Here is a 13,721-nt window from a genome sequence, read left to right as displayed (position 1 = left end):
TCACGCAGATCATTAACATAAACAATTAAGTTAATGCTGTCTGACTCACAATCATGTTCTCCAAAGCACATTTGGCCAGCCAACAGTTGAGAAACACTGGTATGAAAATGTTCCTTATTGAGGGCCAGAAGATCTGAGGATGAAGGGAAACATGTGAACTCACAAGTAGATAATATTTCACAGTGAAACTTTTCTTCTTTTAAATGCTTCACCTGTGATAAATTACAACTTTCTAACATTTTACAACTCAAAAAGTCTGTGATAGCCTTAAGTTCCATTACTTTTTGACGATTAATTAGCTCGTCTGACTTTCTATATGATGTATGCTTCCTATTTTCAAAATCTGCATTATTTGCATTGTATAATGAAAACAATACAACAGGGCCAACAGCCTCATTAGCAGGCTGTACTTTGCCATACATAAAGTCTAACATCAGCGTGCTAATGTGCTCACAGTTACAATGCTGATGCTGAATGTTTTACTATCATACTGAATGCTGATGGGAATGTCAGTAGTTTCACAGGCATTTGAACACATTAAAGATTACCTGCTGATGGCGCTAAATGAAAAGGAATCCCCAAGGTTATTACAATCCAATGTCTGGGCACTTTAAATGTGTGGACTAAACTTATGTTGTGATACAGTGAGACAGTAGGCCTGTGGACCAATAAGTTGGACTGACCAACAGACCACCGTGAGTATGATTTTTTAGTGAATTGTCGTTGCAGCACTACAATGTTTTAATCCTCAGAAGCTAAATTTGGGCGCCTGTCTGTATTTTTAAGTAAAAGCGTAGCAGACAATACACTCCCACAACAGTAGCACGAATACACAAATTAATGCTAAAGGTAGGAATGACGGTGAGTATTTGACATTGTTGCCATGGTTTTACCGTAATGATGAAGGGAACTGTGTTGATCATCTCCAGAAGATACGACACCTGGAATATCTGCTCCCAAAGGTTCCCCTGAAAATGAATACGTTTAACCTGTAAGCTCACAGGCAGTGAGTCATCACAATGAAACATTTCTTCATTGTAGTCTGTCACTTTCCAAGACCATTTATTCCTTCACCTCAATCAGATCATGTAATTTCTATCTATACTTAACGTAGCAGCAACAAATGACTTGAGCTAATTATACCACTTACGGATTGTCAGTCTCACAGATTGTAAGTGACTAATTGTCTTAATCATGCTGATGTGCTTGGAGGCAGAATGTGTCTCACCTTGTAGCTTAGATACATCAGTAACATTGTCTCCAGGAAACTAATGATGGCCACAATCACCTGCACAAACCAAAACAGGAACCAGAAGCAAACTCAGAAATGATTTACAATGTAATGTGGTTTTGTACTCATTTCAATGGTCAAACACCTGTGGTTTACATTAGTTTGATTAGTTTGTGTTCTTTATCTAATGAAAGCTTTGTTTGTCTTTATTTTGTTGCGACTCACTTGAATGGCCCAGACAGGAACCTTCCTGTCCACCCAAAAGATCAACTCCCTGACAGAAAACACACAAGAGCAGCAATTTCACAATACTAATCAGAGAAAATATATATTATTATATCTTTACATAGTACCATTGAGAGGTAAGCACAGTCAAAATAAGACTTGTAGATGACTGAGCTGTCAGTTATTATATTTATACATAAGTGCTGATAAGAGACTCTCCCAACTCCCAACATGATGTCATAATAAATTCTGATCTCGTGCCAGGTTAAGTAATAAGAGGAGGGGAGGAAATTAGGTAAGATAACAAAGCCCTAAGGGAGCATACATGTAACACATTATATAATGTTCTAGCAATACGTCCTTATGACCAAAAATCACACCTTCTAATGCTGCTTACCAGTTAATTTCTCTGTCCTGAACTGATCCGTTCCACTGGCAGTCGACACTGCAGGAAGGTGATGACAGTAAGGAAAAGAGAACAAATACAGAACATGATGAAACGTTAGTGAGGTGAAATTTATATGCGCTGATGCACTTTTGTTTTCTCAGTGTCAACAAACCATTTGTTGTTGCCGCCGGGAGCATTTTGCTGTCCTGCGCTGGGGCTGGCGACGGTGCTCTGACCGGGGTTATCTGTCACCACTCGGATTATGTACAGCAAGCAGGTCAGAAGCTTCAGACAGAAGTTGAACACACGAATTCTAAGGCCTGAAGAGAGAGAGGGATCTATTTTCCAAAAGCAATAGTTTTGGGGTTGGAACAACATGACAGCAACAAGGCAAAAATGGGACTTTGTGTGTAAATGTATATGTAAATTTTAGCAAGAAGAGTTTTGGACTAAAGTGCTGTTATGGTTGCATATACAGTGAATTCAGAAAGCATTCAGACAGCTCAACTGTTTTCATATTTTGTTATGTTGCAGCTTTATGCTAAAATTATTTAAAGCTCAGAGACAGGATTGTGTCGACATCTGTATGTCGACACAATCCTGTCTCTGAGCTCTGCAAGCAGTGGAAGGTAAAACATTTCTGGTGCAGGACTTCCTGGAGATGACAACCCAGCCTAACTGAGCAACTTGCAGAGAAGGACCTTTGTACAAGAGGTGACCAGGAAACTGATGTTCACTCTGAGCTCCAGAGATCCTCTGTAGAAATGAAAGAAACTTCCAGAGTAACAAGAAAGACTGCAACACTCTACCGACCTGGGCTTTATGGCAGAGTGGCCACATGGAAGCCTCTCCTCAGCGAAAGACACAGGAAACTCTGCTTTGAGTTTGCAAAAAAGCACCTAAAGGACTCTCAGACTGTGAGAAGCAATCTCCTCTAGTCTGATGAAGTCAATATTGAACTGTTTGGCCTCGTAAGCATCATGTTTGGAGGACACCAGGTCCAATAGCATCCCAACTGGCAAGTACGGTTGCGACAGCTTCATGCTGTGGAGGTATTTTTCAATGGCCGGGACTGGGGGACTGGTCAGAGTTGAGGGAAAGCTAAATGGAACAAAGTACAGAGATATCCTTAATGAAAACCTATTCCGGAGCACTCTGGACCTCAGACTGGGCTCAGTGGCCCTAAACACACAGCCAAAATAATATTGGAGTGAATTCGGGACAACTATGTGAATGTCCTTGAGTGGCCCAGCCAGAGCCCTGACATGAACCCAATCTCTATAGAGAACTGAAAATGGCAGTCAGAGACCGTCCCTATTCCACCTGTGGGAGAATGTTGCATTATACCCAAGAAGACTCGAGGCTGTAATCCCTGCCAAAGGTGCTCCAACAAGTACTGGGTAAAGGATCTGAATACTTATGTCAATGTGATATTCTAGTTTTTCCCTTTTAATAAATGTATAAAAATTTCTAAAATCCTGTTTCCACTTTGTCATTATAGGGTACTGACTAGACTGAATGGAAAATGTCAGTTCAGTTTCAATGATTTTAACATATGGCTGCAACATGACAAAAAGTGAAATATGTGAATGTCTCTGAATACTTTCTGAATGCACTGTGTGCATCTGCTTCTCACAAAGCACACGTTTACAGGTGTTGCTTCTGTTGTTTTGTCCTTAAATAGCCTCTTTGAATTATGCAACAGTCAGTTAAGGGACGTGAACATGGCCCAACTCACTATCCACTTACTTGATCTTTGGTTTTTGATGAAGAAAAGCTTCAGGCGCTCCTTGAAGGTGTTTTCATTCACGTAAAACTCAACCTGCACTCTAACAGGGAGCAGAAGGAGAGTGAACATTAGTAGCACACACAAACAGAGCCGTGCAGATGTTTTCCAAATCCATTATTAAAGTATCAAATTTTACATAGCATGAATTTTGATAGTGTTGTTTATCTAATCACCTTCCTGCAGAGAGTTAGGTAATTATAATCTATCTCTGATTGTGTTCCCAATTACAATACACGGTTACCCCAGGTCATGCAGCTTAGACCAAAGATGAAAAGGAGCAGCTGTTACATAAGCAACTATCATAAAAAAATCACTGAAAATTAAAATCATCATTAGGCTTTTTTTGTTGTTGTTGCTTCTATGCCATTTCAAAATACATAGGTACAAGTGACTGTTAACTTTCTTTTTGGAAAGAAAAAGACTGGTAAAAATAATCATGTAAAGAAATATTTCCTCTTGCAATTTGAAAAGATAAAATTAGATTCAGTTTGCAACAATGTGTTGGATGTTCATTTGTAACACAAAGCAAGAAACACAGGAAGAAAAAGCAAGAAGTCAGAGACAGCAGGTAGCATGGCAACTCGAGCTATATATCTTGACACTATTAATGTCATTTTGACAGTACCACATTCAGAAGGGAGTGCAGACAGGGACAAAATAAAGAGGGAGTGCAGGCATAAGAGAGATCAGACGAATGTGGGAAAGAGTGAAAGCTTGTGAGGCTGTGTTGCTGCTGCGACATTAATCCCAAGTTTTGGCTTGTGGCTGGAAGGTTTGAAAGGCGGTGTGGGTTGTTATATGCACAGACATTTTTCAGTGTGCATTGCAACAGTTATTTCAGATCTGTGTAACAGTAAAACTGCACCAAAGACTGAAAAAAAGCCCTTCAGAGATGAAAGAGAGAACAGCAAAAGAAAAATCCTCTATGACGAGATGTGAAAACAGCTGTCACATCTGGTCGGCAACAGGGCAGAGATGGTGTAAGCACTTCAACTGAGAGTTAGCTGTCACATACGAGGGTCCTACATATTTCTCTCTGTGTCTCACCCCTCAATCCACCCCCACAACACATACACAAAAACACATGCACATAATAGTGCAAGTAATGACTCTTAATCAGCTCCTGTTGAGCACCCAATTACTAGCTGAAGTGGTCTGACATCAGTCACTGTGGTGTCACATCTGAGTTTCAGGCAAGAAGACGCACAGTAATTACATCTTTTCAGACGTCTAATTGCAACAGAGCAAGTTCTGCAAGAACAATATTTTTGAAATGCTTGCTTTGATCAAATCAATTCCCCTGGAGGTGTTCATCAACAACTGATGAGACCCGTTTGTCTAATCAAAAAAAGTTACAATATTATCAGGGATATTGACTATGATAACAATAGTTTTGGCATTAGCTGATTAATGGACAGATTAGTCATAGACAGAAAATTAACAGGCAACTATTGTTATTGTTGTATGTGATAGTAAACTGAATATCTTTGGTTGTTGATTGGACACACCAAGCCAGGAGCAGATGTCACCTTGGGCTTTAAAAAACTGTGATCAACACTTTTCACCATTATGACATTTTATAGACCAAAATATTCATTAATTAATTGAGGGGGAAACACAATAAATACTGTAATCATCCGTTGCAGCCCGATTTTCAAATACTTTATGTTACAGTTGAAACATTAATCAGTTAGTCAATTGACAGAAAAACGATTTTATAATGTGTCTGAATGCTTTGCACTTAAGATTGTGGGAGTTTGTGGCTTCTTAAGTGTGCATATTTGTTTTCTTAGACTTCCATTGAGGTAAATCTTTAGGTTTTGAAACAAGACAAACAAGTCAAATAGGAGGTTGGCAGCAAACTATTAGTGGATTAATTGAGAAAATGTAATCAGTCGATGATGACAGTAGTTAGTCGTAGTAGCCCTGCTTTATAATCCAACGGTTGTTTCAGTTAATGCATTAAATAAATGACTTTGAGGCTTTAGTGACTACAATAAATATACACGCAGGTATTTCTGTGGCTCTCGGCAGTTTTTGCGCGCGCTTATTAAATGGGTTAAAGAGCGCGCATTGTTTGCTTCTCCCATCCTTCATCTGCCAATGGCAAATTTGTCACAATGAAAAAAAACAAAAGAAATCATTAAAAAAACCTCACTGTGTTGTTTTCCTCGCTTCTCATTCAGCACATCCAGCTCACTCCACTGACATAAGGACATTATGCGCACATGTCAAGAAAACGTGTGGTCTCTGCAACATGTGACCCTACCTTTGCCCGGCATCACTACCAAAAGTGTCCGACCTCCAAGTGCCCACGGACGGGTTGACCCAGGTTGGAATAACGATCTTCGGATCCATTGTATAGCACACCTGTAGCCGCGTCGTGCGGTTACTCTACATTATAAAGACTCTTTGCCAACGCGCCTCCCCGCAGCTCTAAAATAACACAGCACTAACTCTGTTAGCAGCAACATGTAATGTTTACAGAAAAAATAATAAATTCAAACACGCTGATTTGGAAGAGGTTCTATAGAATAAGAAATCAGAGGCAAGCAGGATTTGATGAATCATTTATTTATGAGTTGTTTCTTGTAATATTTTTAGAAATGTATACAATATCTCTCTCTTTTTCTCTCTGTTTCTCTCTCGTGCGCGGGCCTGTTGCCACAGCAACATTGCTATGACAGGAATAACCCTAACTGATGCTGTTGCAGCATGGTCCTCTCCAGCAGCACTGCAGCTCCTGACAAAGCTGTAAACATTCATTGTGACAAACTGGAGGAATGGCCAGATGGATTCAGATGAGCACAGATTTGTTCTTTTTTTTGGTTCTCTTTTTTTTTCAGGTGACATCATGTGGTGCACTAGCCTATATAACAATTTAACAGCTGCAGCATGTCAGTATTAAGTGTTTGGAATGAGTAATCTGAAGTCCTCATGACTTATAGCCTACAAAGCCTGAAGGCATGTGCTGTCTGTCTTTCTGTTTGAGCTCCTCTGTGAAGAGAAAGCAACAGGAGGCGGGGGGGCTCTCTCTGTTCTGTTGATGTAGAAGGTCTGGCATCTTAAGTGACAGAAGACAACAACAGAAACAGAAAAGATCCTTTCCCTTGGATTTGGGAAGAAAATGCAGACAAGAAGACAATCAAGAACATCGTATGTGACACTGTTCTCTGTCTGTGTCACTCTCTCTTCTGTATCCCTCCCACCTTTTTTGTCTTCTCTAAATCTGAAGAGCTTGAAGTAGTAATTAATAGGCAAACTCCTGCATGAGTCAGTGCTTTTTGAAAACACCGAAAGAGGCCACTCTACTTGAACCCCTTCGCCCACGCTGCTAAAGCCCCGCACAAATTGACTTTCCAACTTCCATGTGAAGACCTTTACACAAGCATTTATATATTGCTAACTTTAGCTCACAAAGGCTTTGCTTAGATAGAAACAATGAAGGTATTTAAAATGGACAGAAGGCTGAGGAACAGATGTTATGAAACAGAAGAGAGTACAAATGACCGAGTGGATCCTCAGAGAACGACTGCAGCACTTCAATCAAGGCTGATATTATGTATATGAGATTGTGTGTTTCTTCTCATTCATGTCTGTCTTATTAGAAAGGGAATCTTTGAGTGATGGATGACTTCTGGGCAGATGTGACCAGTGACATTTGTTATTTCAAAGACAGCTGCTACACCAGACCTGCAGGCTGACCACTGGAAATCTTAACAAGGATAATCAGTCACCTCCAACAATACTATCTAGCAGGGACAGAAGACAGGTTCATTTATGGGGAGGGAACAGAAAAAAATGATAACTAAATTAAGAGCTGGAAATGTAGACAGCTTTATCGAGGAGAAAACAGTGCTTGTTGACAGGACAGCTGGGGAAAGGTCACCTTTGACTGAAAGCACTGGCAGAACTTGTGATTTTCCTCGTCGAATAGACATGTCAAATATTATAAACAGCATGGCAGCCTCAGAGGCTTGCTGGTGCTCCAATCAAATCTAAAATGACTTTTGATCATTGCCTGAGGTCCATCTGGCACACCCCAGATTATGTACTGAATAAATATCAAATGTGAGTGCATTGTGAATTCAGTGCTCTTCAAAAAACAACTGCAATGAAAGTAAAAGGGACACATGTCCTGTTTAAAGTTATTCTTTGACTATTTGTTTAGACTTTCAGAAGCAGAAGCTATCTAAATCCCTGCTGTAACACCGTTTTGTATCAACAAACAAATGGAGCAGATCATAGTAAAACAGAAGGGTGCTACTGATCTTCTCATGAAGCCCAGCGAAGTACAGACACAAAGGTAAAAGAGGAGAGTGTATGGCTGAGAAAAGGTAAATAGAAGAGGGACTGGTGGTGTATTCTTCTTGTGAATCAGGTGACAATATTCTTGTTGAAAAATATGTTTCCATAAAGATTCAAATACATTATTACACACACACCAAGCCTACTTCACAACTACAAAACCACAGAGCTTCACTTTTTCTTTTTCAGCACCACGGACAGCACCTCAGGCGCAGCTTTATTTCTGGCTTCATTTCCTCTTTCAAGCCTGACAGCAAGTGAAGCACAGCTTACAAACACCACTTACACCTTAAAAGAGTTACAGAACACTTCAAACTGAACTAGTGTACGTTGCTTTATAATGCTAAGGTTTCAGACAATAGACAAGGCCAGCACTCTGCGTAGGGGGTTGAGTTTCAATTAGCATTACCTGTCAGCTGTAAAAGACTTCTGGCATTCACTGCTCTGATAGGTGACTTTTCAAAGGCAATATTGGTTAACTTACAGAGCTGTAATGACATTAAATCAGATTTGTCAAATTAAAGCTTTTTTTGTCATATTGCAGAGAAAAAAGTGTGAAAAATATGGCAAATGCAGACAAGTGGCCTCAACTTTAAACAAAGCAGGATCAATGTAAAAATAAGGACTATAAAGCAGCTCGATTACAAATACTATGAGCCGCTACATAAAAATGTGTTCCTTCTTTGAAGTGTTTCAAAGCTGTAACTAACAATTATTTTTTCATTATCAGTTACTCTAATCATGTTGGTCGATGAAATACCAGAAAATACTGGAAAAACCACCCATGGTTGTTTCTTCAGATCCAAACCCAAAGCTTTTCATATGCTGTCACAGAATTCTAATAAAACCAGCATTTTGTCAAGCTGGAAGTCATGATTTATTCAGTTTTTGTGTTTAAAAAAATTACTGAAATGTTTAATTAATTATCAAAAAATAGTTGCAGAATAATCTTCTGTTAACCAACAAACTGATTTTCTTGACTTATCATTTCAGCTTTAAAATGTTTACAGCATTTTGACTATATCTGCATTGATCTAATGATTTGATATGCATGTCACAGTTTTTTTCTTTATTTTTAGCTATCACAAACAACAACTTCTTATGAGTTCCCATGTTTCCATCTCAGCCCATGCCAGCTCAGCCTACTTTCCGTGAATTGCTATTTGTCTCCACGTCCACAGTGCTCCCTACCTGTCATCATTCTGGAAGCTCTGGTCCCCGAGCAGCAGGTCTCTGAAGCGGAAGCGGAGCGGCAGCGGAGGCACCTCACTCTCCTGCTCCTCCATCTGAAGGGTGGATATGTCCAAAATAACCCCACTGCTGTTGCTGTTGGTCTGGAGTGGTGCTGGAGAGGAGCTGGGGTTGGGAGAGGAGAAAAGTCAGGATGGGAACTGAAAAGCAAAATAAAAAGTGAAGGGAATTGCAAGAACTAGGAAAGTTTAAAAGGAATAAGAAGCAGAAGAAGAAGAAGCAAGGAAAGGAAACATGGGATTGAGGAGTGCAGGTGGTATATTGATAATGCTGATAAAGGAACGCACATGCACACATGGAAAACAGAAACAAGGTACTGTGCCATTTTACCCCTGCCAAGAAAATGATGTACTGCACACTGAGCGTTGGTGACTGCCCATGTAATGAACCTCTTTACCTGTGTGTTTGCAGCTTGCTCTGTAATAAGAGCTGTTCAAACACCATTCAGAAATCATGCAGAAGATAACAAGCAGAACCAGCAAAACATATGTTGATCTAATACACAATGCACACTAACTGTTTTATTACCTTGGGGCAGATGCAGGCATAAAATACAGTTACTGTGGCTGTAAGTGTATATGTGTGCCCATTTAAGCATATAACGTGTATAACAAGCAGAGGCAGACATTTCCATGCACTCTAGAGAAAGTTAGATATGCTAATAGACGATAGTAGAGCAAACAAAATAGAATCTGTGTCTCTTACAGACCACAACTTGATTTTATGGTTTTACCTTTATTAGATGACGCATTACATTTGTTTTTTAGACTAATACTGTTTCTCATAATAAATCTGTTCAAGGTGTGGACTTAAGAGTCAATGCCCCGAACCTTTACCATTCATTTTGAGATGTGAAGATCGCAGCACATGCTATCATTCAGTTTAAGGCAGACATCAAAAACCATATAAACATTAATCCAGGACTCACAATTTCAAGTTCACAATTTTTCAAGTCTGTCCTAAAACAGCAGTCAGGTATCCAAATGAACAATGGCATGTTTTTCTTGCTGCAATCATTCCTCCTGTTCATACCAGCACATCAGTTGTAATGTGGAACCATGGACACTACAAAGATGTGTTGTATTTTGTTGCAGACTTGTCGCAACAGTCCATACTCTAAAACCACTAAAATATTGCTTTACCTTATCAGGGTATAATACATAACTTTTCTAACTAATTCAGGTCAAAGACAAACTCTACTATGCAGACTGTGGCTCCAAATGTTATCACAAAGGCAAGATGCCAGCTCTCGGAGTGGAGATATTTTGTCTTTACTTTTGCATAGTGGTCGGAAGTGGAGACAGTCAATGGTCACAACCTCATACCATTACATGTAAGAAAAAAATATTGTGCAACACATAAATCAGTAAAACGTTTCTTGCCATCAACCAAACATTTATTTGTGTTAGCCATGAATGACATCAGCATTCAGCAAGTTGCATAGCCTACCAAAATTTGAATCAAATTTCCAAGTTGTTACGACTTAGGCACATTTTGCCACTGGGGAATTTTTTTTACCCCCCTATTATTCAGATACCACATAAATGTCACATGACTGAGTGAGTCGCTGAGTGATGAAGTTACACCATTGGCCAGCCAGTTGAGTGTTGGAGTTTACCCATTGGCTGTTGCTCTTTCAAAATGATACAGCGCAAAACAGCTTTCTATTACGTCCTCAGGGGTCGTTTACAGCTGTGCCACTCACTGACTAATTCCTAATGTATCTGCAGCAGATGCCCTACCTCGGTCTGCACCCGGACTCCCACGCCATGATTGCGCGACTGTCAAGGGAGCGTGTGGAGGCGTTGTTGAGGCTGACCCGGTGTGTGAGATCCGCGGCCGTCTGGATGTCGCTCTTCGGGATGATGTCTGCAGCTCACCCGGTGCTCGGTGCGCCTGCCTGCGGGACTGCTGCACCAACGCTGATTCACGCGGCAGTTATAATTAGAATTAAAATAAATCTTTATGGATATTAATTAGACTATTGTCCTCGCAACTGCATTTAAAACTGCATTTTTGGACTCAAACGCTGTTTAACCATGTTATGTGATATGATACGTACACTTCAACAATACTGCATTACAGGGACCACTAGCTACACAAGATTTCAGATGAACATAATATCCAGGAATTCACATTATAGACACTAACACTGACTATCCCCTCTAACACACTGGCTACAATTTCAAACACTGACAATTCACAGTCCAGCCATACACCAAGTTTTGACCTAGTCTTGTTTTCTGAATGTCTGCAGATGTTGAGTCATCTTTCTCTATTCATAGCCTGTATCCAACTACAGCGTAAGTGCCTGAGCTTGAGTAACCTGCAGTGTGCAAATAAATACAAAATAGTGAGATGTTACCTTTGTGACCCCAGTGGAATAAACTCTCTAAGGATGAACTGATGTCGGTTGCTTGAAGGGATTAGATGAATCATAAACCCCAGAGTGGAATGAATGGGTTTGTTTCTACCTCCATATTCTTACACTTTTCTCATAGCACAGTACACTGCACATATTAGGAATGATAACTTAGCACATTGCAACCTGGTTAAAACAATGCTAACCCTTGTTTGGTGAATTATTACTCATTGCGTGGACATAAAAGATGTACTGTATATTATTAGTCAAATGAAGTGATTTTGAAAGACCACCAGCTAATGTTTTTAAGTTTCTCGTGAAAATCTCAAAGGAGAAGAAGCTATACAATCTATAGAGACACAGCACGTCATTCACAAATTTAGTGAGTGTAGAAAAGCCTTTCCTGCTTCTCTCATCCACCTCTCCATTTATTTTCCCTCCATCGCAATCTGTTTGTTTATTACAACCTTTTCAAACTTATCTCATAATAGATGAAGGGTACTTTATTTCCCATGTGGTTTTAATAATGAAAACAGTCATCTATCAAAACCCTGTGGCAAAGAGCACCACTCAGATCTCGCAGAAAAAACAGACACGAGCTGACAGATCATTTCAGGTGTCCACATGACAAAACAAAGAACAATATATTTGTCGTTTAACATCACATCTGTGTGTCTTCTTTGGGACTTTCAATGCACATTTGCAACACAATATGTAGATATTAACGCATTTTTGTTCCAAAGAAGACAGAGATGCATTGTACATACATTGTACTAACCACTTAAAAGATTGTTTAATATGTTATTTATTAGTGCTTGTATTAAAACCATATTTACAGTAGATAATAGGCTATCTGGTCTGTAACAGTGAAAGCTGACAGACACATAGAACAAACAAGTCAATGAACAGCTGTAGACACAGCAGTGGTGACAGGAGATGAGAGGACAGTGTGTGGATGGAGCTCTGCAAACAAAACTAATGATGATAATGAGGAATATGCATTTAAAAAATATGCATAGTGTATTAAAAAGATTTCACAATTAACAAATTCTTCAGCTACAAAGCCTATCAGTGATTATTCCAATGATAACTTGGAGAAATGTGAAGTAACTTATTCATTGCATATGACAGGGATACCTAAAGTTTCCACCCGTTTTTTCTCTTTTCTTGTGTTGCCTTTTTTTCTCTTACTGTGGCTTGTGGCTGTTCATGGTTCCATCATCGTTCACAAACGATTGATTCACGTAACATTCACTGCACATTTTGGCCGGAGATCCGGCGCTGCCGTCGGACTGGAGAGCTGCGGTGGTCGGCGTTGAGTCCTCCTCGATAAAGTCGTCTTCCTGGGTTAATTGCATCGGAGGGTGATCTCCTGTCAAAAGGAGTGGACTCCCGGAGAAAAAGACGCGCCTTTTTTAAGATAAAAATGTGATATCTCCCTGTGCGCTCCCTCACCTATACAGGTACATCTTGGAGGTATGGAGTTTGTTTTTTTAATCAGCCTACGCAGATTAGAGGCTGCAAGCGAAGTGACAACTGGCTGATGAACTCCTTAAAAATACAAACTGGAGGGTGCAAATGAAATAATTACAGTCGCAAGAGAAAAAAAATCAAGCTGACAGGTGTGAAGGGGGGAGTTATTCTGAGGACGGGTCTTCAGCTGTGTGAACATAACGGTGCTGACAGTTTTCCTCCCTGAGGTAGCGCAAACACCTAATGACATAACTGTTGCATTGTCAACCAACTCTTGTTGATGAGAGAGTGATTAGCACCATCTGTTGGAGGCTCTGAGTGTCTTCAGTCCTCCCGGAAAGGAAATCTGAATGGACACATTTACATTTAGACAAATACTTCCAGAAACAAAACTCATCAATCTAATGTGCTGGATGACGAATGCAAATACAAAAATCTGCTTCACAGGGTTATAATATGTGACAGCAGCCATATTGTTTCATTGTAGGCTACACATGTTTCTCTGATGTGGCATGGCACATAATTCAGTTGTCCACAATCATTACCTGCAGGTGTATGGAGCTTGCAAGAAGAAAAAAAAAGCGATTAAAGCTGCAGCAATAAACTAACTGATCAATTGACAGGAAATTATTCACAATCATTCTGATAATCAATGGATCATTTTGAGTCATATTTTTGATTCCAGCTTCTCAAA

At 39.8% G+C, this 13,721-nt stretch overlaps 1 protein-coding gene across 1 annotated transcript in view; it reads right to left on the bottom strand.

Annotated features, from left to right (window-relative positions):
• kcnt1a (potassium sodium-activated channel subfamily T member 1a) overlaps positions 1-12,912 on the bottom strand; it is a 28,718-nt gene extending 15,806 nt beyond the window's left edge. Inside the window, exons 1-9 of the mRNA XM_062434439.1 lie at positions 12,746-12,912; positions 9,133-9,297; positions 3,594-3,673; positions 2,017-2,164; positions 1,854-1,901; positions 1,457-1,505; positions 1,229-1,288; positions 894-968; positions 50-133 (exon numbers count right to left, since the gene is read on the bottom strand). Coding sequence (XP_062290423.1) covers positions 50-133; positions 894-968; positions 1,229-1,288; positions 1,457-1,505; positions 1,854-1,901; positions 2,017-2,164; positions 3,594-3,673; positions 9,133-9,297; positions 12,746-12,912 — 876 coding nt within the window. The remainder of the gene's footprint in view (positions 1-49; positions 134-893; positions 969-1,228; positions 1,289-1,456; positions 1,506-1,853; positions 1,902-2,016; positions 2,165-3,593; positions 3,674-9,132; positions 9,298-12,745) is intronic.
• Positions 12,913-13,721: the final 809 nt, after the last annotated feature.

This window comes from Scomber scombrus, chromosome 15 (genome assembly GCF_963691925.1).
Source record: "Scomber scombrus chromosome 15, fScoSco1.1, whole genome shotgun sequence".
NCBI classification, from domain to species: domain Eukaryota; kingdom Metazoa; phylum Chordata; class Actinopteri; order Scombriformes; family Scombridae; genus Scomber; species Scomber scombrus.
The sequence above is the reverse complement of the archived record's forward strand: the minus strand, read 5'-3'. Positions and strand labels throughout refer to the sequence as shown.